The sequence below is a fragment of the Pinus tabuliformis genome, chromosome 9 (assembly GCF_031772625.1).
Source record: "Pinus tabuliformis cultivar Carrire ecotype Pingquan chromosome 9, CPIR1, whole genome shotgun sequence".
Taxonomy (NCBI): domain Eukaryota; kingdom Viridiplantae; phylum Streptophyta; class Pinopsida; order Pinales; family Pinaceae; genus Pinus; species Pinus tabuliformis.
In genome coordinates this window covers 226,038,530-226,062,243 of record NC_142307.1, presented here as the reverse complement: position 1 = coordinate 226,062,243, position 23,714 = coordinate 226,038,530, and the positions used below count along the sequence as shown (strand labels likewise).

General features: G+C 37.5%; 2 protein-coding genes and 1 long non-coding RNA gene across 5 annotated transcripts; 1 reads left to right on the top strand and 2 right to left on the bottom strand.

Annotated features, from left to right (window-relative positions):
- Window positions 1-4,283: 4,283 nt before the first annotated feature.
- LOC149148002 (uncharacterized) lies at window positions 4,284-7,269 on the top strand. 3 transcript variants are annotated; one of them, XM_089439283.1, is made up of 5 exons: window positions 4,284-4,736; window positions 5,323-5,681; window positions 5,826-5,891; window positions 6,180-6,355; window positions 7,207-7,269. In XM_089439283.1, exons 1-4 carry the CDS (start codon window positions 4,668-4,670, stop codon window positions 6,343-6,345), a joined length of 660 nt encoding a protein of 219 aa, XP_089295409.1. In that variant the 5' UTR covers window positions 4,284-4,667; the 3' UTR covers window positions 6,346-6,355; window positions 7,207-7,269. The 3 variants fall into 3 exon arrangements, with proteins under 3 accessions (XP_089295409.1, XP_089295410.1, XP_089295411.1); XM_089439284.1 differs by lacking the exon at window positions 7,207-7,269 and having other exon boundaries at window positions 6,180-6,434; XM_089439285.1 differs by lacking the exon at window positions 7,207-7,269 and having other exon boundaries at window positions 4,285-4,736; window positions 6,094-6,230.
- An 877-nt stretch (window positions 7,270-8,146) lies between these two features.
- On the bottom strand, window positions 8,147-9,483 carry LOC149148001 (uncharacterized). The gene is made up of 2 exons (XR_016263273.1): window positions 8,979-9,483; window positions 8,147-8,314 (listed from the first exon to the last, which is right to left on the bottom strand). It is a non-coding gene; the product is annotated as an uncharacterized LOC149148001 (long non-coding RNA).
- An 11,466-nt stretch (window positions 9,484-20,949) lies between these two features.
- Window positions 20,950-23,480, bottom strand: LOC149148000 (uncharacterized). The gene is made up of 2 exons (XM_089442040.1): window positions 22,094-23,480; window positions 20,950-21,824 (listed from the first exon to the last, which is right to left on the bottom strand). The coding sequence occupies exons 1-2, from the start codon at window positions 23,478-23,480 to the stop codon at window positions 20,950-20,952; spliced, it is 2,262 nt and encodes a 753-aa protein (XP_089298166.1).
- Between the last annotated feature and the right edge of the window lie 234 nt (window positions 23,481-23,714).

Below are 23,714 nucleotides of genomic sequence, written 5' to 3'. Positions count from 1 at the left end.
TCTAATCTTTTATATATATATATATATATATATATATATATATATATATATATATATATATATATATATATATATATTTGAAAAATTATATATGTTTTTAAATTTAATTATATTTATAAACATCGAAAGTTTATTTTTATTAAATATTAATAATATTTTTTTAATGATTTTGTGATAATAATATATATGTGGAAAAAATATATCAATTATTAAATTATTTTCAATGAAGAATCTTTAAGATCTTAAACGCATCATAACTCAATCATAATAGGATACTTATGGTTGAAAAAAAAACTATCATTCTATAGATATATCTTGAGTTCACTATTTCCAATTAACCACACATTATAAAACATCATGTAGCTTCACATTAATAGTATGTTGATGACGTAATGGATATACAACATTACTTGCATTCAGGGTTGGAATTTGGATTTTCATACAATTTTTTTTTGACGTTTTAGGTTTTTATGCTCCCCGTCAAGAAACGTTATTTTTAAAATTTTGCCCTTCAAGAGTGATGTTCTTACAAAAAATTAACCCTTCACCAATAAAAGCTTGATTAAAAAATTACCCTTAAATAACATAATTATGTTAAAGTTTTCACATATTTACCATAAGGAATAAAACAAAATGACCATAACAAACAAATGACTTATTAAATCTTGAATCTTGGTTTGAAATTGCATGGAACACTCACAATAATTTTTTTGGAACTTGAAATCAAATGTCCTTGCCCCGAACATGCCATAGCATTTGTATATATGAGATATGACTAAGGATATCTTATAGGACATATAAGATGACAAACATAGTAAAACTATTGAATGTTATCAATAAAAACTCGAAAGTAGATTAATTAATATGATTTATGTTATGATTTGCTTAATCTAATATGTACTAGTGGATCTAAAGATAAAGTACATTTTACCTTATATATTTTAGCATTGCTTTAGATCATGGGATATACACTAATGTTAATAAGATTGAATGCATAGCATTTGAACCTTTTAAAAATTAAAAGACTAAAATTATAATAAATGGACATTGTAGATCTCTTAACATCATGTTATCCGATTTCCTATATTATTACATTCTTAGAGAGAAAACACTTATAAGTATTAAATGTGGAAAAAACATGCTCTGATAAAATCCTTCCTTCTATTTATCACTAAAATGTAGTGAAATCAATATATAAAAATAAAAAAACCAACTTGTATTAAAGTGACATTGAATACAATATTGTATCTAACTAGCTTATGCTTTTAGGCAAAAGAGTTTTATTGAAAATTAAAAATAATTTTCACCTTGGTGTATTATTTAGAGATTATACACTTTAATCTAACTTGTAGGCATATCAACTAAAAATTAAATATTTTAAAAATATAATACTTTGACAACTACAATTATGGAGGTTTCAACAAAAATTGTTGAACATTTGAAACATGTTTATTTTTTTAATTAAAAGTATATAATTAGTCCTAGGTAGAGTACTTACCATAACATACCACCAACGTCCAGTTTTTAGATCCATCTAATAAGTGAAATTCATTTGACAACAAATTATTAGTTGATACATATACATACTATTCCAAATAATGGTTTACTCCAAAATCCAATTACACCAAATTGATGTCACAACATACAAGTTTCTAAATTCCATTGGTCTCAAGTTGTCCATAAGCTATGCGTTACATCCAAAGAAAGAGGGGGATTGGATATATGTGCAAAAGAATATGCTCATATTTAAATGCATCTTGAGAAGCATAAAGAGAGATGCTATGTCATAGTAGCAAAATTCTCCAATATAAATGTGTCATATATTTTATTGCATTGTTAAAAAGGTTGGCAAGATGTGGGGCACCTACCGATATGAGATGCAAATGGATAAAAAAAATCAACATCTCAGTCTCCAATATGTCGTGTGGTGGCCTTCACTATTATAGAACTTTATTCTTTTAAGATTAATTTTACATAAAAATGTAATACTTTAAGCTTAATTATACTGATATCGTGTTGGACTTCAAATTTATTTTGTCATACAAATGTTTATGCTTTGGATTCTTTATATTTTTAATCATTATCTATGTTTAATAAGTTTGAGATTAAAATAAATATATACTTTTTAAAATGTTGGGGAAATAAGATTTGAAAGGATTTGTATACTCTTGTTTGCACCTAAACAAATCAAGGGACACTCTATAATATACTCAAATATGGATTAAGCATAATGTGACTAGTTTATATTATGTAACATTAATAAACTTAAAACAATATAAATTTAGTTTAGATTAAAACAAATATATCAAAATAATAAATAATTATTGTTTTTATAATTGAATTATCTTCCTTTCAAATATTATAATAAGAGAATTTTTGGATTTGAAGTTTTTGGCCACTTGGTAGATCCCCATTTAAGATGGATCTAAATTAGTTTAATTATTAATTATAATTTGTTGTTAATTAATTATTTAATTTTATTTTGACTAAATCAAATGTTATAAAGGAAATTATAACTTCTCTACCATATTAGAGAGTGCTTTGCTCACAAATATTTTAGAAAAGAAGGAAATCTTCATTTTCTCAAAACTTATAAATGATAACAAAAAAAATAGTATTTATATCGAAACCAATTTATTAAATGAAAATTTCATTACTCAAATACAATATTTAAAAAATATCCCCATTTAATTGAAGTATGTTGTTTTATTGATTATTTAATTTAGGAAAGTCCATCTAAATATGTTAGAATCATTATTATTAGTAGTTAAATTATTTCTTATCCATGAAATTACTTTTTTTCATGTTTTTTTTGTTAATTTTAATTGAAATTTGACAGAGATTTTTATTTTTTAGACTACTAAATCTATTTATACATTAAAAAAAAAAAAAAAAAATTGATCTTACTTGAAATTGTATGACATAGTGAAAAAAACCCTTTCATATATAAATTAAAGTGCACTTTTTTTCATGTACAATTTAAAAAAAAAATAATTCTCTTATAATAAATTCAATTAAAATCATAATTATTTTTTAATATAAATATTAAATTTTAAAAATATGATTTTAAATAAAAACTAATAAACCTCATTATATTGATTAAAAACACTAATTCTTATTATTATTTATATAAATATTTTAGTTTAAATATATTCAAAATTGAAATTATGGTATGAATCTTAGATAACAACACCACAAACGTTGCGGGAGGCCGGACGAGTGGCCATATCAACGAGAACAAGCGTCCGACAACTCAGTCTAGTACCTTTGCTTCCGCTTTCTTTCTTTCGTGAATTGGTTGGTATTAAAGACGGTTTCAACAAAAAGTTAACCATCAAAAATACGTCTTGAACCATTCCAAACACGTCCAGGAAAACGGGTTTTAAATATTTCTGACCATCAAATACGGTTAAAATGACTTATTACGGGCAAAATGCCCGTCAAAATCCATCCCTGCTTGCATGCTTTTGTTGCTTTCGATTGCAGTAATGTTCATCAAAGATAGGAAAGTTGCATTAATACTCCAACTTCGTTTGCACCACAAATAGATTGATGGAGTATATTGTATAAGACCTCAAAATAGTAGTGAGTTATTCCCTTCGAAGTTGACGAGGACAGCAGTTTTCCATGAATGAATAATGAGGAGACAGCTGATATGACATTCTATTGTGACAAGCAAGCTGGGAAGGAATTAAGTGTCCAGGTACATTTCTGGTTCTCATATTCAGTGGTTTTTTTGGTTGAATGAAGGATAAACTGGTCAAAACAAATTTACCAAGCTAAACAATATGCTGTACAGATAAATGCAAAAATCCGGGATTGAACGGTATTCAATTCCAGTGAAATTGAATGAAAAGGACAGGGACGGAGATGGTAAGACATAGTTCATCTGGAGAGGGACATTTAATTGATTTGGGTTAAGCAGGATTGGAAAGTAATTGCTTGTTTAACCCTGCAAAACCCATTGTGGGCAAGCCAAGAGTAGGAGATTGAAAGGGAGGGGTGGTTGAATTCAGATAGCGGGAAAAAACACGATCATCGTGATCTGCATCCCCCTGCCTTGGTTTACTTGATGACAGAATCCCTGACTCTCCTGACTCTAAAATATGTGGGTATCTAAAATAGTATGCAAGTATTTCACTTGCAACTAGTACCAACCCTAATTGGTTTGGCTAGTCCTTTTCAGGCATCAAACCCTAATTGCCTGACTGTCGTTTCCTCTTACAACCTTGGCTAGCACTGCTATGCTGCAGGGCGTGACAGATGATGCAAATCAGAAAAAGGTTGCAGTAGAAAAACTGAAGGCCTTGTATGGTTGGGCTGATGAGAGCCTGATAGAGGATGTTTTAGTGGCTGTTAATTATGAGCTTGAACAAACCTCTGCTTCCCTGGAGTCTATGGCTGTGATGACGTTGCTGGAGAATTCACATCCCTCTGATGCATCTGAAGCTGAAAGAGCTTATTTGCGAGGCGATCACAGCAGATGAAAAGGCCTTGTTAACTAAACAAAGGGTAAAAAGAGGCAGAGACAGGCCAACAAGGATGTAAGTTCCACGAGATCAAAGGAGAAGCACTCAGGTCTTGGTCCAACTCGCTCCTCTCCCCGGTTTCATGTGGTTTCCAGTTGCGAAAATCAGCAACCGCTTGGAAGTTTGCAGAGTGTGGAGATGGAGAAGAATGAAGAGAATAATGGAACTTGTGTGGCAAATACGGTCACGGGAAGGATTTCCAGAAAGGTAATGCTATCCTCACTTTATCTTTTCAATTGACCCCTTTAAATTTGCAAAGTCACAGTTCATGCCTCAACATATTATAAAACATTTTTAATCATTTTATTAACACTATTTTAAGTACCTTTTACTTTCCATGGAGTAATCTTTGCTGCTCCTAGAAGCTGTTAAATTCTGTTTCTACCTAAAAGGAAGAAATCCGGTCATTAATTAATTAATGATTTCCATCTGAGTATATATATAACATAGTCCGCAAACCATATAGTGCTCTAAGACATATTCCTGTGTCCTAGAATGGTTTCAGAGGTTCCCCTCGCATCCAGCGTCCATCAACTTTTCCTTTGACCACTCAAAGTTGTCTATCACTGGTGTAAATGCTGAAAATATGGATAAATAGCAGAACACTGAAGGGATTCGTGGTGATTTTGGGTTTTCTTATCATTATGAAGTATAATTGTAATGTTTAGTTTTTAGGGTGTCTATTTTGCTATTCAAACAAAAAAATGTTTTACTGTGAGGTTCCACTTAGGTGACTTTATTATCGGTTTTGGGATGGCTAACTTTATTTAATTGTACTTTTGCTGTGTAACAGGGAAAAAAGCAACCTCAAACTACAGCAGAGGAACCCGAATATACTGTTGTGTTAACAAATCCTCTGCAGGTGAAAAATTTGTTAAATGATACTACCAATGAGCATCATCTCAAAGAAGCCAAGGAAGGGCCAGAAGAGAATGGCTTTAACGGTACTAAAAATCATTCCAAGGTAGCATCGATAGGGCCAAACAAGAATAAGCATTTATTGAATGATGATTGCGAAAATATCACTGAACCAACTGTAGAGGGCCTAAAAGATCATGGCTCTAACAATGAAAAGCTTGCTTCAGGTAACATATCATTGGATGGAAAAAGAATAAAAAGGCCAAAGATCATGGGTCCTAACCATGTGGAAAGGTAAAATCTTGAATTTTCAGCATTTCAATCTTCAGTTTTCAATATCTAATTTCAGGGAAAAAGCAGAAACCTAGCCGGTAGACATGTATGAACCTATTTGTCTCACGAAAGGTTATGTTTTATGTCCTAATCTTGATTTTGCAGACCGATACGGCGTCCGTTCTTTTTGAACCCATGGGATACATTAAATTCCTGCAAGATCAGGTTCAGGTACGAAGTCTGCATTTTTTACAAGTTTTATGGAAAATTTTCCGACTTTTTGTAATTTCTATAAGATTGTCACATGAAAACAAATATTTTTCCGTTTCAATATTAAACAAGCTTCGGAATTTGTTTCCCACCAAGCATTGATTATCATAAAATATAATGTTTAGAGAAATTATTTGTGACAAAAATGATTTTTTTTTTCCAGGAAGCAACGGATTCGTTGAAGCATCAACTCCATATTTTGTTAGTGGCACCGTTGACCGTCTGAGATATATCCATCAATGACTGCAGGTCATGTCTGCAATTAGCAACAAAAAGCCTCTACAAATGTTGTTCTCTGAAGCGAGGAGCTCAAGCACTGTTGGGAAGCTGTAGGGTCCGATACGAAATACACCGTTTTTACGGTAATAGTCCACCTGCATCCTCTGGGCTAAACCCTTCCAAAGAACCTGCCTAGACTACTCCGGGTACAGTTACTTAACCAACCATGTCAAGTACTGTACATTAAATCTCTTTGTGCTGAATTGATATTTCCAAATTCATATGGACGGCTTTTTTTGTTTTTGTTTCGGTAAAAGAACTCAGATCATTCTATTTCTGCAAACCTGCAATTCTGATAAATCTGAAATACATTTCCTCAAGTGGCTTGTCGGTAGCAATCGCATCAAATATTAAAAAAATATAGAGTCCTAACACCATGGCTATATATGCTATACTGTAATTAACCTGTGTTTTTTGAAGTTGGGGATGATTGTGTCTTTGACTCCTTTATGACTGTGTAGACATTTATTTGACGTGTTAATACCTTGTTTTGGTAAAATTAGTCACACCATTGTGAATGTACAAACCCCACTTCGAAGTTGTTTGATTATTGCTGGAGCATCTAGAAAAAGTCCAAATTTTGTTTTCTGATAAATCTGAAGTCAGTTTTGTCTGGTGGTTGGGTAGCAACTGAATCAAGTTGTGTACAATTTAAAATTCTAATAACGTTGCTGGATAAACTATGCAAACAGAAATCTGTGACTGTAATTAGCTTCCCATTTGTAAGGTTGTGAATGGGTGTGTTTGTTTTGACTTGTTTACATTTTTTTGAAGTATTGATGGTTGTTTTTAATGACATCTTCCTGTTTATGCAAATCCAATTTTTAGAAAAATATAATGGAGGATATAAAACAAAATGTCAGTCCTGTGACACGAAAATGATCCACTCCCAAAAAGTAATTTAGAAACTGATATGTTTGTCACCCCGATAAGTTATCTATCTTCCCTTGGAACCATCATTATGAAAGTAGAGAAGTTAACAGCGTTCCCTTTGCAGGTGAAGATTCAAGAAAAGATAATGTTATTGCTGATAACAACCTGAAAGCACAAGCACGGGATAGCTTTGAAAAACAGAAGCAGGCATCTAAAACTATTGTAGTGCGATCATCACCCTGTCTTAGGTCACTACAGTGAACTTGTTCCTAGAACTAGTGGCATTTGGGACATGAGGAAGTGACTCAGCTACACAGGAGGAGAACATGTTCAAGCACATGTTTATGCTGACGATTATGTAGGCAGCTTTGCTTTGCAGGCAAAGCAAAAGGCAAAGCTGCAAGAGCATTATCACTAAGAGCAGAATAGTTTCTTTGAGTAATCTTCATTTTGCTATAGTGTGTTTTATGAGTGGGAATAATTGAGGTATTAGAGATTAGTGGTGGGGAGGAGGGGGATAAACATCATATTTTTCAGTATTTAAAGAAGAAAATATATGGTGGTGGCCAAAAATAATCCCTTAGTCATTTAAAAAAATCCCTTAGATCAGAGATAAAATAAGATTAAATCAACATAACGGAGCCATGCATAACTATCATGGGATTTTTGATTTTTTTTCCTGTAAAACCGAATAGGTTAACAGAGTAGTTTAAGTGGCCAAACCTCAAAGAGCATCTTTATCTTTGACATGCAAACCATTTCCTCTTCTAGATTTTCATTTCAATCAGAAACAAAAATGTATTTTTTGTTTTTTTGAAATAAAACTTGGGAGGAGAAAGGCTTTTATTTCGTAACTCACTTTGAATATACAGAGAAAATCCCATGCCATTTCCATTTTGATAAATGAGATGAAGTGAATTCATTCCAGTCACCTTGAATACAACACCATTCGGTATCTCCTTCTGCACCATCGCCCTCTACGGTATTGTCCAAAATGTTTCCGAGTTCAATCTACCCATGCAATTGTGCTAAAAGCTAGGTTTGTCCATGAAAAAATACACCTGTATGGGCCTCATGCAGCAGAAGCGGTGCAGGCCTTGGAATTGCAATTGGAAATGATTGAATACAATACTTCTGCCCCATCTGGTCCAGGAACAAACCAGCGAAGCAGTTTCAATACAGAGCAACAATCTTTGGGATTATTATCCTTGCGAACTTGGAGGCCATCTGAACTTCAAGTCATAACAGGTAAGAAGTTACTTCACTGTTTCATCTGAAATCAGTTGTTGGTTGTTCTAAAAATTTGCAAGATACTGTCACAAGGGAAAATATAGAGCAATTGGACAAGTCCTTATATTGGAAATATGCAAGGGAAAAACAATTATATCAATGAAACTGTGATTTCTTGTTTTGTCTGTTGTCAAATTTTGATGTGACTAACTATAATCTAGTGATGAGCATTGTATGACGTGACTGACTATAATCTCGTGATGGGCATCGTCTAATTATGGATATCAGATTCCTATCTCAGCAAATATACAGTTTCAAACACTCCGTTTTGCTGTTTTATGCTATATTTGCAAGATTTTGTCACAATCTGCTATATTTGCAAGATTTTGTCACAAGGAAAATATAGAGCAATTAGATAAGTCCTTATATTAAAATATGCAGGGGAAGAACAATTGAATCAATGAAAATGCAACTTCCTGTTCTATCTGTTATCCGATATGATGTTACTTAGTCCAATCTAGTGATGACCATCATCTGATTATGGATTTAATTCGAACTTGCTACTCCCGCGCTATCTTTTTTATGAAATGAATAGAAATGTGTAATCACCATTTCGATGCGAGTAGGGGAAACAAAACTTGAAGGCGAGTAGGTTTTATTACTCACTGTGGGTGGAACTCTACACTTGAAGACATCTCCATGGGCGTTCCTCTCATCTGTTGGCCATTGTTTGCAGATCAGTACTTCAACGCCTACTTTAGAAGTATTGTAGAGCTTTATAGTGAGCCTGTTGTAGAACTCATCGGCTTCGGTGACCAAGATTAGTCCTTCCACAGACTCTGCGCACTAGATTTCGGCAAGGGCATGGTCTTGGGCTTATGGTATCCAATCCTCTCAGAAAGAAAAGTTGAGTAGGGTTTACATAAGTGTAGAAATAGAAAGCCATAGATGGCATTTTGGGATTCCAATGGCACAGAACCAGTCGTGGCTGCCTTCCATTGGAAGGGGCTTCAGTCCACTTTGTCAGGACGTAGTTTGAGGAAAGAAAATCATTCCATTGTTTGGAGATGAAGCGATAATGGTATACAAACTCCACTGGAAGACGAGCTAATATCCCTGTTTGAAGATCGAGTGATTCGCTCCGCAATGAACCCACAACACCCACCCATGCTTCTTGCATCTCTATGTATATAACCTAGAAAGAGCAAAGTGAACTTGAAGATTTACGGAAAAAACCAAAACGAATTTGAAGATTTGCGAAATCATGTAAGACCAAAACAAAGTTGAAGATTTGCAAAATCATGCAAGGCTAATTGAATATTTCTTTAACCACATTACAAATTTATAGGACTGTAACTGACGTAGGTATGGATTGTGAGCATTATTAAAAACATGTATGACATGTCGGCTTTATATTATTATCTACCAAATGATTGAATGTAGCGATAAAAACATTTATTGTGCTACTTAACCAGAAAATAATATCTAAAATATATTGTGTTACTTAATGAGAAAATAATATCTAGAAGTTGATAAAATGTTAGTGTAAAAAATTAAATAAAAGAATTATAAATAAATGAAATGGTATAGGTTAATATTTTGCAATTACATATTGATTGATAATACAATATAGATTATTATTTTAATGTTAAATAGTGACAATATAATATAGAATATTAATAAGTAATGAAATAAATATATAGAATATTATTAGTATGGATGAGGTGTTACATATTATATATTATGGGCTTTTCAAGAAAAAGAGAAATTTCAAATGCTATTTGGGATTATAATCATAGATTATAAAAACTTGTTTCCACTTTGCCTATTGGTCCAAACTAAATAGAAAGGTTTTTTTTGTTTTTAGAAAACATATTATTCGAAATGATAGTGGTTGGATTCAAAAGGATAATTATGCTTCTTATTAAAAAAAATTAATCCACCACCATCATTTTTTTTACTATTTCTCTAAAGAAAATAAGACAAAATTTGTAAAAAATAACTAAGGAACATGGCTTCTTCTAACACAAGAATGTATATATATTTAAATTTTACCATTTTTTGGTAAAAGTCTTTCCATGCTCTTACCATGAATACCTCTAAAATTCCATGAGATGATTGTTATTGTAAATTATGGATAATGAAAGGAGAGGAAGAATTTGCCATCAAAGCATTATGTTAGAAGGTAACCATAAAATCTTTGATTTCTTATAGTAACTATAATTTACTTATTTAGTCGAGATGCTTGTCCTCTTTGGGATTCCTTTTAAGATTATTAGGTTCTTTATGTACAATATCTAGGCTTAGGGTTGTGCTTGATGTTTGTAGATCCTCTACTCAAGGCTTTCTTTTGCGTGGGAGGGATCGTTGGACTAGTTGGATGTGTTCTCCAAGCACATATTAAATTTAATGATTTTGGTAGCTTTCTACAATTCTTTGAAGGTTAATGTTGTCTATATCCATATCCCCACTCTCCTCATATTCTTAGATGTCTTTGTCCTTTTGAATTTTTCCTCCTCATTATCTACAACAATTTGTTGTGATTCCATCATTTTCCTACATTTGCGCTAATCATACTCTTCTGGGGAGCCTGAGGTGGCATTTGGTACTTGGGTTGTACAACTAGGATTCTTATATCATTATTTAGGTGAGAACCCTTAATGGTCCCATTTTGTTATAGTTGTGCCCTCTCTCTCCTATATACACAATATGGAGACTTGGTCTCTGGATTATAACATATGGTCATGTACATTATATTCATCATGAGGGAGATTTCTCTCTCAGAGAGGGATATAATTGTTTGTTTCTTATAATTTTTAAGGTGTGCGTATCGTATCATTTGGCATCAGAGCTCATGATCCTATGGTTTTTCTACCTCAAACAAATCCTTGTGGAATTTTTTCTATAACATGTTTTCTAGGAGGTTTTAGATTGTGGAACATGGAGAATATTGAGAAGGAATCCTTCTACATCCTTTTCCCCCTCCGTTTTCAATAGATTTTAGAGCGTTATTTAGTTGAAAATATCTTAAAAGATGGCCATGATGATGGATTTTTGGCACCTAAAATGAATGTGTTCATAGTTGAGCATTTGTATGAAGTATGAATCTTGGAAGGTTAGATACATTTGTCTCTGTTTGACGTTCATCATCATGAAGAGTTACTTGATCAACAATGAAGGCTTTGGTCTCAGCTAACCTTTGTTGTTTTATTCTCATTTCGGCTTGAAATATTTTCTTTTCAAGGGCCTTGGCTTTAAGCCTTTCCTCTTCATCAATGGCCTTTCAAAGGGCCTCCACTTTTGAAGGGCATTGCTTTCTTTATTTTTCCCTTTGCCTTATTTTTGGGTAGTGGAGAAGAAGCAAGTCATAATATTCTCTCTATTGCATTTTGTTCCATAACTCTTCATATGTGAGAATGTCTTGGAGCATGAGTTCTTAGGGAGAGACTAATGTTCATATGGATGTGAGAGTTTCATATGCTTGTAATGCTCTTTAACTATATGATGGGGGTTGTGTCTTTTCAAAATTCTTGTGAGGAGCTCAAGCTCCTCTTTTTTCCTGCCCAAGGAAACTTTTCTATATCATAGTTTTCTATTTTGATAGTGAAGCCCAACCATGACCTTGTATTGATGTTTGCTAAAACTAATGTTATCCCAAATTCCATAGTCTGATCGACATATTTTAACATATAAGTATTTGAAACTTATTTTATGCATGCCCATGGTTTATCTTTTATGGTTTTTGTTGGCTTTGTGGGGCATGACCCAAGTTTAGTGTTAGTTAGCCAAATAAATCCCTACACTACTGGCCCTTTCGGCGTCAGCCCGCGGAGCGCGGATTGAAGTCTCACCAGAAGCAGTATGGGGGGATGTTGGAACCAATTTTCCACACCCTGAGATAGTCGTGATGTTGGTTTATACCCTCTATTCCTACTTTCGTACAGGTCACTAAGCTTTAGGGATCTATTAGTCTACCCCTTTATTCCACCCTTCAATACCTTCGCAAAGGTGTACGATTAACCTTCGTGCAACCTTAACCCATGATCCAAGTACTTTCGAACTTCTATGACAACGTATTGTATAGGTTCCCAAGTTATCTTAAGTGTTTTACTTATCTTACTAATCAACCACAGTTAGCATCGCGTAAATAGATATTCTTACTTGCATTCGATTAACCAATACAGTCACATACATTCGCGCATCACATAACCACTGTAAATTAAACCCAAAATGCAATATAAGCATATGCATTAACAAGAAATAAATAAACATAATTTGCAGAAGATCTTGGCTCGAAGACCTCCCAGTTCGACCTGTATGACGGCAACCTTGGCAGTGCATTGTGTTGTCGCTTGCTTCACTTCTTCAACCAACTGCTCAGTCGTTGGTCCTGAACTGTCAGCCTGAAGCTTCTGCTAAGTTGCTTGTAGATTAGCAAGCTTACCTTCATTAGAGTTTGTGACCGAATAAGCCTCATCCAACTAGGGGTTCAAGTCCACCTTCAACATTGCCTCCTTATGTTGTGTTGCATCTACCTGTTCTTTCAATTGTTTGGCCTCCTGCAGTTTCGCTAGTGTCTATTGAGAGCGAAGGTTCACGTTGTACCTTTTACTTCATCATAGCGTTGTTGTAGTTCTCGTGCCTCTATCTCCAGCTGTTGTACATTAGAGTCCCCCTCCAGGCTCGTCAAGACCTCGAACGATTGTTCAAAAAGTTGTGTACAGTCTGCTACTGCACTGTCTACCACCGCTATTACCTCTGTGACAGCGGTTGCACACTGCTCCTTTACTTCTGGCAGAGTTGAAGGTTGGGCCTTCAACCGTAAATCTGCAATTTGTAGGTTCAGCTCTAGCTGAACCTTAGCCAACTCTGTGTGAGCATCGCACACCCCTATAACAAGCTTATGAACATGCACCTTGACCAGTTCTTCCTCAGAAATGGCCAACTCCAGGACCATTCGGCATGCCTCCTCCATGACCTGAACTATGCACTTGTTTCGGTCGGTTACCTCGCTCATGATGGTGATGGCAGAGTCTCACTATAGGGCCATCTGTTCATTATTAATCTTCTACTCACTGATCACCTGCAAAGCACGGTGTTCGCGGGCCCTTTGCTCCATGATCACTCCATCCTGCAATAGGTGGAGCGCCTCGCCAGGGAGCACTGCCAAGTTCAACCCCACTCCCTTGAGGGTGCTGAAAGTGGGCATGTTAGCTTCCTTTTCTATGGTCAGTGCTCCATCCAGCAGTACTATCGCGTGGGAGACCTTTGCACGCAACATCTCGGCAGCTTCTAAAGTACTGATAGCGAGGCTGGTGGACATTGTGCCATCCTATGATGTGTGGGTCTGTAGCTCCTATAGACCTATCTGGATGGCCCCCAATAGTAGTTGCTACTGCTGCTCAAACTGATGTAGTGCCTCCATGATAGCATCCCACATCGTGTCTCCAATGTCATGTAAATCTCCTTTTATGAGGGTGATTGGGTCCAGCAACGCCTTACTAGCCTTGGATTTCTTCCTTGACCCCACTTTTTCTTGTTCCCTTGGACACTTGATGCGGTCCGACATCGTCTGTGGGTCCGTGCCATGCTGCTCTGTTTGTTCGTCTATTTCTTCCTCTATTTTAGGCGAAGATGAACTCGCGCCTTTGTCAGAGCCACGGTCTATTTTGCCTATCTCCTTTTATGTCTACTAGGCGACATCATGCTCCACCTAGACCTTCTCAGCGGCCTCCTTCTTCCTCTTCTTAGATAGATGTGCCATCTTGAGCTCGGCCTCCTTTTTGCGTTGTGCGGTAGACTTGCTCGACCCCACAACAAGTTTGCCCTTAATTTGAAAATGACACAAAATATTCAAGGTTTTTTTAGGACTAACCCACAACCAGGATGGTTTCAACATTCTCCTATATTACAAGGCATTAAGTATGCACATGGTACAAATAGGCTGTCAAAAAAGAAAATGGAAAAACCATTTGCAAAATATACAAATTACCCTCTCCAACGTGTTCACCAAGAAGGCCCAAATCCAAGGAAATTTTCTTTGTTTTTTCTTTTGATTTTGATAAAAATTAAACAAGTAAATTAATGGCAGTCATCACATCTGGGTCTTCTTTACATATTTATATGGTTTCTCTATTTTATTTTGACAACTTGTTTGTACCATGTGCATCCTTAATGCCTTGTAAGTTAGGAGAATGTTGAAACTATCCTGGTTGTCCTAATGATAGTAGCTCCTTCTCAAAATGTGTTATATAAGGGGAAAATTTTACAGGACTCCAATGGTGTAAATATATGAGTTTTTCACCATTGGTAAAGTTTCAATGCCAAAGAGTCTTCCTTAGACCCATGGGACACCTTGACTGGTTGAACTTGTGGTTACACCCAAAGAGAGGATGAAAAATTGAAATGATCTTAGCTCAAGTGGCTTGGTGAAAATTTGGTTTCCCAAGTTTCATTAGTTATTAATGGATATGTTGTAACTGACATGTTTGTACATTTATGAAGTAGTTATATCTAGTGTATAGAATTGATGAAATAGTTGTATATGGTGTAATTGAAACATATCTAATTGATACTGCCTATTCTCCAAAAAATTTAGCTCCTATTGAAAAAAGTAATAAGACATTTTCCTCAAAGGTTTAAACCATTAAACATAATTCCAAATTTATTTTATCCATATTTATAAAGATTCTAACACCAAAACATAATTATAAGGGAAGCATGCGTTAGGTGCATCGTGCAATATTTAAGTATAGGGCATATAAATGTCTTATTTTAAGATAGTTTAAAGACAATGACAATATGTTGATTCTTTCATAGGATTTACCCTTGAAATATAATACACTAGAAGCTTTGTTTCAACAATATTGGTTGTACATTGGGGACTTGAGAGTGCTTATGTGTATCTTCTCTACCCCTTACTTGATAGCAATAGGTCATCATCACCAAAACAATATGTAGTTGCAGTTCTTAGTCTGTCTACAAAAAAACAATGATGGAGAGAAAGATATACATAAGTTTCACATATACAGTGGATGCACATATGCATAAGTTGTGCATATACAGTATATTCACATATACGAAATATATGCACATATACAAAAGCTGCGCATATATAGAAGATACGCATATACGAAAGTTGCACATATATGGAAGATACACATATACGGAAGTTGTGCATATACAGAAGATACACATATATGCATATGTGCACAACTTCCATATATGCGCATATCTTTCGTACATGCACACATATTTTGTATATGTGTATCCTTTGTATATGCACATATCTTCTGTATATGCACAACTTATGTATATGCGTAGTGATGTAGATGCATCTAACCTAGGTCAAATGTTTACTAAGGGAGTTTGTTTATAAAGTTAGGATTTAATTAATTAATGTATTTTTTCTATAGTTTTAGGAGAAAATGATAATTCTTGTAAATAGGACAAGATTTGAGAGTATTTTGGAAGGTTTGATAGAATTTTGGATTAGTTGGAACTTATCTAGGGATAAAGTATTAGATGAGAGATTTTATGGATCATGAGAGATATTTTAGGAGTTAGTTTAGGATCTAGAACCTACTTGTGTTCTAATCCATTTGTATAAATCTAGGTGAGCCCATGAGGCATGTAAGTATGTAGAGGTGTGTAAGTAGGTATGAGAGTTTTTTTTTTTTTTTTTTTTTTTTTGAGTAAAGACTATTCTATTATGTATAAATAAAAGAGGAAAATATTTACAAAGAGGTTGGAACCTCTGAGGGGGCTAAAGCCAGCCCTCTGTCAAGAAAACTTCTGCCATCAGCTCTTAACTGTTTGTTTACATAGATAAAAAACGAGAGCCCAGGACTCTGTAGAACTAGACACCATCACCAAAAAGAAAAAACAAGAAGACGATGGAGAATTACACTGAAAAAAACTGACGTGGACATCAGCGGCAGCATTAAACCGCTTAACAAAAACCACCAGTTTATCAGACCGTCGTCGACCAACGAGCGGTTTCCGTATGAACGAGCCCGATAAAGTCTCCTGTTGACGCGTGGCTCTCGACTGACGTCATCATTTCTGACTTTTCGGGACGTAAAGTTCCGACAAAAAGAGCCTTCTGAAATCCTCCATCGTCGTCCAATTTGCTCCATCAATCTCCGCCGTTGATTGATTCTGCCTGAGGTGGTAACTCTGCATCTTCGTTGTTGGCTTTGCACGGAGAGCTGACCCATTCAATCATCACATTGTCTTCAACATCCGTAATATTGCGACCAGGAGGCATCACCGGATACAGAACAGTGCCAGAGAACTGCGCCGGTGCACAAATAATGACCTCCTCGTGTGAAGAAGTTTGCTGAAGATGCGCATCCTCTTCATGACCTTCATCCTGCTGCCCCTCTGGAAGAATGGGGATATCCTCTACCCTGCCTCCTTGAGAGTCCTTAGAATTCTGAGAGAGAGTCCTGTCCATGGAATGTTCATCAGAGCCAGGGAGGTCATCTTCTTCCTCTGAGAAGATGACCGTGATAATAGCAGAGATAGTAGGCTTGTTTAGCTTGCTTTTAAAAGTGAAACGGGAGGAGTGGAAAGAACTGGAGAGGGACGGACCAGAGTGGTCGGATGATGGAGAGGCTGGCAAGACAGAAGCAAGCGGGGAGATGCATCGTGGAACATGACCTTTCCTTCCTCTAACACCCCCTCGTGTGCCTGAACTTTTGCCCCTCCGGGAAATTCCTCGAGGTCGAGCCATACCAGCAATGATTGATAAACTGAGAGGACAAAAGGGTTGGATGAGGAAGAAGAATGCCCCACCCCAGTTTGAAATAAATCGTGGATAACAGTACTCAGAGTAGAAAGTGCCCAGACAAAGCACCACACAGATAAAAAATAGAACCCCGAAATAAATACTAGAATTGTCTGAATGATTCCCACACCCAGCCCAAACAGCTTCAACAGACTCCGTGACTCGACCAATTGCAGCTATATACCCAAGGAAAAAACAATGACAATACTAGATGCGAGCCAGAAGAACCGTGATTAGATGCTTGAGGCTGGTCTGTTGCAGTCTTCGATGGAGCCCTGATGGCTTCCAAATGCTTAGTACTGCACCTAACTCCTGTGAACCAAATCGACCTGGAATGTCTCTGCTAGAATGAGCCAGAGAGAGTGTCGAGCTCTGGGCAATTGAAATAGATCGTATGCTCATCATCCTGAAGTACTTACTCTGCATGCTGTACACCCAATTCCTCATTAATGGGACTTAATGCGCTGCCAAAAGTCGCCTACTTGCTCTACGATGGTGCCCAATGCCGGCATCGCTCGTATGGGCATTAACTGCTCATAATATCACCCGCATCCGGGTGCGAGTTCTCCTGCGGCTGCATATCACTAGTAACTATAGTCTTGAAGATGGAGAGTTGATTCTCTGAAACTATGCTGGAGATTGAGCCTTCAAAGAATTCCCTTCCACTTTCCACCCCTATGTTTGCAAGAAAGTCAGCCAATTTATTCCCTTCCCTTCTAATGTGTTTAAAGGAAATTGCTTGGTGATTGGTAAACCATTGTTTGAGAAGCTCTAGTCTAGTGGCCAATCTCCAACTGCTACTGACCTTATATACCTGAGATCCCTGCATAAGCTTTGAGGCCATGTTGATGATGATTTGGGAGTCCCCTTCCACTATAAGAGGCAAGAGTCTCCGTTCCTGTGCCAAATTTAGTCCTCTCCATAGGCCCTCCAATTCTGCCGCATTGTTGGTATTCCAATCAATTGAGCCAAAATAGGTTATTAGGGGGAGTCCCTGGTAGTTTCTGAGGCTTCCTCCGAATCCTATTTTTCCTGGATTCCCTTTCGAGGCTCCATCGAAGTTAAGCTGGTATGCATTTTTGGGGGAGGTGTCCATCTTGATGGAGATTCTAGATGCTTTGAAGAGTTATCCTTTGATATTAACGAATGTTGTAATTGAATCTGCCAGTTATCCCATATGGCTTGTTCCTGCGGGAGAGATGGGAAGTCCTCTTTAGACCATCCTTTAACAGACAGAGTTTCTTTAATGTTCTGGTGCAGTCCTTGCCAAATTTGTTCAATTGGTTGAGCTTGATCTTTAAATATCCTTCTATTTCTTTCCTTCCAAATATTCCACATAAGTAATCCTGGTATGAGCTGCCATAGTGTGTTTAAGAGTTTACTTTTATACGGCTCTTGGGGCCAGGTGCGGAGAGTCCCTTTGATGTCTCCATTCACTCTTCCATCCTTCTGACATCGGAAGGCAATTTTTTCCCAGAGTTTCCTTCCCATTGGACAGGATTGCATAAGATGTAATGCTGATTCCTCTTCCTGTTTGCAGTTTGGGCAAATGGAAGGTCCAGCAAAATTCCTTTTCCTGAGATTGTCCCATGTGAGAATTCTGTTGTGAGAGATAAGCCATAAAAAAGTTGAGACCTTCGGCCATATGGATGGGTTCCATATCCGATCCCATAATTGATCTTTCATTATCTTTTCTTTGATGAGTATTTTATAAGCTTCCCTGGTGGTGAAAGTGCCTTTTTCCTCATATCCCCATCTAAGGGTGTCCCGGCCTGCCGAAGTGAGTATTTTCCTTTTTTGAAGCTCAGTGGAGAGGGAGAGTTGAGTTTGCTCCGGGCTATGTGGTATTATGTGCCTGGCCTCTTTCCACTTTCTATGTTCTTGAGTGTTGTGTGAGTCCCAAAATCGACTCACCTTCTCATGTTGTTGTATGTCTTGATCAGCAATACCTGGAATTGTGTCTCTGAGGTTAGGGAGCTGCTGCCATGAGTCTTCCCAAAATCTAGCCGTGTGACCATCCTTCACCTCCCAAAAACTGTGTTTCTGAATTATATCCCTGTGTTGAATGGCTGAGTTCCAAATCACGGATCCTTTACTAGTTTCTGACATTCTAAGTCTCTCCTCCATGGATTTGTTGCTTGCATATTTCGCTGTCCAAAGGTAGGCCCAAGGTGTTGTGGGATTGGTTAGCCATTTCCACCAAATTTTGGCCCCCATAACCATATTACTATGTTCTGGGTCTCTTAGTCCAATTCCCCCTGCCTTTTTGGGAAGACATGCTTTCTCCCATTTTACTAATGCCCATTTTCGATTAGGTCCCGAATTACCCCAAAGGAAGTTTCTCTGAAGTTGTTTGATAGCTTTAAGGACCCATTTGGGTGCTGCCAATATGGAGAAAAGGTAAAGAGGCATGGTTTGAAGCACTGCTTTGATTAGAACTAGCCTACTTGCCATATTGAGCGCTCTATGCGTCCACAGGGATAATCTGGCTTCCAGTTTCTCTAAAAGATTGTTCCATGAGGCATGCTTAAGAGCCGTGGCAAATAAAGGAGCCCCCAAATACTTAGACAGAAGGGAAGCAATGGAAAAACCAAAGATATGGGCAATAGTTCTTTGGATGGATGGCGAAGTGTTGAAGAAGAAGATCTGGGATTTGACTTTGTTGATGAGGGCACCAGAGGCCTCCGAGAAGTCTGCAAGAATAGATTTAAGGGCTCGAGCTTCTTGAACAGACGGGTGACCAAAAAGCAGGTTGTCATCAACGAATTGCTGGTGTGAAAAAGCAGGGACTTGGTGGAAGGCTAGACCTTTGAGATGATGAGAGCGGAGGGCTTCTTTAATGCTACGACCTAAACCTTCAGCCAAAATGACAAACAGGAAGGGTGATATAGGATCCCCTTGGCGGATGCCTCTGGAAGGACGAAAAGTGGGTGAGGGGATTCCATTGATGAGAATAGAGAAGAACGAAGAGGAAATGAGACTACTGATCCATCTAATCCAAGAGGGGGCAAAACCAAAGGCTTGAAGGACTTGTTGCAGATATTCCCAACTGATACTATCAAAAGCCTTAGATAAATCGAGTTTGAGCAACATACCTGGTTTTTTTGTGTGCTTGAGAGAGTGGATTATCTCATGGGTTAGAATTATCCCATCCGTAATCTGCCTTCCTTCAACGTAACCAGTTTGTTCTGGAGAGATGAGAAGTGGAAGCAGGGGCTTCAATCTGGAAGCTATCACTTTGGAGACAATCTTGTATATGATGTTGCGTAAGGCAATCGGACGGAATTTATCCGGAGTGGATGATTCCTCTTCTTTAGGGATTAAAGCTATGAATGTTGCGTTCAGTCCTGGATACATCCATATGAGGGTACGCGATTCTTCCACCACTTGCCACACCTACCATTTGACGAGATCCCAAAAGTGATGAAAAAAATTTGAAGTAAAGCCATCGGGTCCCGGAGCTTTTCCTGCTTTGAGTTGATGAACAACATCATCAACTTCCTGGAGGCTTATGGGTTTGAGAAGGAGAGTGTTATGCTCATCCGTGATTAGTTTGGGAATATTGCTGACGATTTTCCCGATAGCTTCTGTTCTGTTTATATCCGGCTCTTGATTCATCTTCTTGAAGTAGTTGAGGAACACTTGTTCTATCCCTTCATGTGTTTCGATTTTGCCTCCTTGTTCATTGGTCACCCGGGAAATTTGATTAATCATTCTCCTTCGCACTGTAGATTTGTGGAAGAATTTCGTGTTCTTCTCACCCTCCTTCAGCCATCTAACTCTCGATTTTTGTCTCCAGAGAGTTTCCTCCTGTGACTCTCGCTCGAGGAGTTGATTCTCTAAGGACTACTCTTTCTTGCTAAGTTCTTCTGAGCATCCTTCAGTTATCATTCTTTGTTGAACCACTTTCATTTCTTGATTGAGGATTTCCTTAGCCTTAAAAATGTTGCCAAAGACAGAGTGATTCCATTTTTTAATTTCCCCTTTGAGATATTTCAGCTTCCTTTGGAATGAAGCCATTTTTGTACCATCCGTAAAATTGCATTTTTCCCAGGTTGCTTTAACAAATTCGTTGAAGTCCAGGTGAGACATCCAAAAAGCCTCAAATCTAAAGGGACGTCTAATATGGCAGCCAGGACGATTCCACTGGAGGGCTATCGGCCAATGATCGGAACCAGAGTAAGGGAGAATAGAAGCTGTGAATTCTCCACCTACATGAACTGCATTGTCAGAGATTAAAAAGTGATCCAGGCGCGATGCTATTTGCATTGGACCTGTCCGTTTGTTGTTCCAGGTGTAGAGGCCATTATTAGTAGGAATATCTATAAGCCAATTTTTCTGTATGAAATTCTTTAATAGAGATCTGTCCCTGTTTGTTCTGCATCGGCCTCCCTTTTTTTCCTCCACCGAAGCGATCATATTATAGTCTCCTCTAGCTATCCATAACGGGTATTGCCTATCTGTGCTAAGATTTGTTAAAGCCTCCAGAATTTCATTCTTCTGCTGGGATTCTTGGGGAAAGTACACATTAGTGATGTGCCCATAGATGTTGGTTCCTATTATATGGAACATTGCTTGGATAAAATTTTTATTTGCATGTATGTTGGTTATTTGAATCTTTCTTGCATCCCAAAGCACTGCAAGTCCTCCAGATGCGCCCTGAGCATCAACAGCTGCTACTATCCCCCCTGGCCAGGCCTTAGCTGCTATTTTTTCCAAAACTGTCGAATTACATTTTGTTTCTTGTAGAAAAAGAATTGATGGTTTTTCTTCCATTAACATGTTTTTTAAGAGTTTTCCTTTCCTTGGGCAGTTAAGCCCTATGATATTCCATGAGATCAACTTCATTGGGAAGGTTTGGGATTGATGTTGTAATACTTGGTTAGCTTGGCATATCTGCCAGAATCTACCAGCACTTCTCCAATCTTGATGGTTTTTTCTAAGGTAGTTTTCCTTCCCCTTTTTTTGCTGTCTTTTGTAATGAATTTGCCATCCCATTGGCTGCCAATTTGAACCCCTAGTGAATATTTTTTCCGGGCTTTATTGAGGACTTCCACTAGATTGTCCACTTGTCTGTCAGGTATTTTGTCGAAGTTCCCTGTTTTACAAGCCTGTTCTAATCCCAAGAGATCTAGCTCACCAATGTCTATTGATTCCGACTCCTCCTCCATGATTTGTGGTTCCTGAGAGTGATTATCACGTTCCTTCTCATTTTCTATGCTGGGATTTATGCCATCTATATCCATTTCAGGAAGGCTCCAGTCTTTGGAGGCTTTCTTGGGCTGATTACCTTCTAGATCTATCTCCTTTTCTTTTTCTTTCGATTGGGATCGATCCATTTTTTCCTTTTCCTGAGTAGGCCCTCTTTTATTATGGGTTGAGTCGTCTGGATCTTGCGAATCCTGATTATCTAGTACTGCAAAGCTATTACTAGTAGATGGCTTTGATTGATTTCCTGGGGGTGTCTTTATAGTAACAGCTGGTTTTTTACTCGCTCTTCTGCGATTTGTCACTTTGGTGAAACCATCTACCGATGGGTTTTCCTGTTCAGATTGAGTCGTAGGTTTGCTATTTAATGGGCAGTCTCTGAAGAGGTGACCTAGGTCATGACATTTCCTACATCTGAAGGGAACATGTTCATAATCGATTAACTGAATACATTCCACATCTTCATGAAAGAGACTTACCGTATCTGGCAGAGGTTGTTTCAGGTCCATGTAGACGCAGATCCTTGCATATGAGGTATATCTCTGTGTCTTTGTATCTTCAGCTATTCTGACAAAGTCGCCCAGAACCTTGCCAATAGCTTTGAGGGACTCCTCTTCCCAATATTCCAATGGTAGAGAGTACAGCCGGATCCACACCGGTGCCCAACTTAGGTCCTCTTTATCCGGGTTGAACCGCTCAATCCATTCTCTGAGAAATAGCCCAACAGAGTTAAAGAAATAAGGCCCTCCTTCAAAAACTATGTTCCTATCCTCCAAACAGTTAAAAACTGCAGTGAAGAAACCCTTCGGCCCTAGTTGCAAGGTTATGTGCCCCTTTGGATGCCATTTGACATTTATCCATGTTCTCAATGCTTTCGCGTTTGGCCATATTCCGATAAATTTGCCTATGAGAGCATGATCTCTCATGTATTGAATTCTGGCATTTATACAGTGACTGGGTAGTTCCACTTTTGGTCTGTGTGCAGCTACTGGCTTGCATGTGGACGAGCTGACTTTCAGTTTATCTTGCTGTGCCTGTTCAGTCTGTTGTTGCTGAATTTTGCCTGTGCTTCCATCATTATGTTCCCGTTCTCTGTCGGGACCCTCAGGATTCCCTTGTTGGTTGCCGTTTGAGGGAGGCGTCCCTCCTTCCCCCGGAAGGGGGTTCATTGTACCTGCCAGTCAAAACCCCCAGTCTTTTGTTATCTGCGTTGTCGCGATCTGATTCTGGAGTCCTCTGTTCTGCAGACCTGCCGTTGCAGGTGAGTACAGGAACCCTAATCCGCTTCTCAGAGCTCAGAGCCAAAAAGAGAGCCCAGTAGGTATGAGAGTTAAGTATGAGAAGTTCTCCTATAAATATTTAATGTCTTAAACAAATTATATATACAGTGACTAAAGTTATGC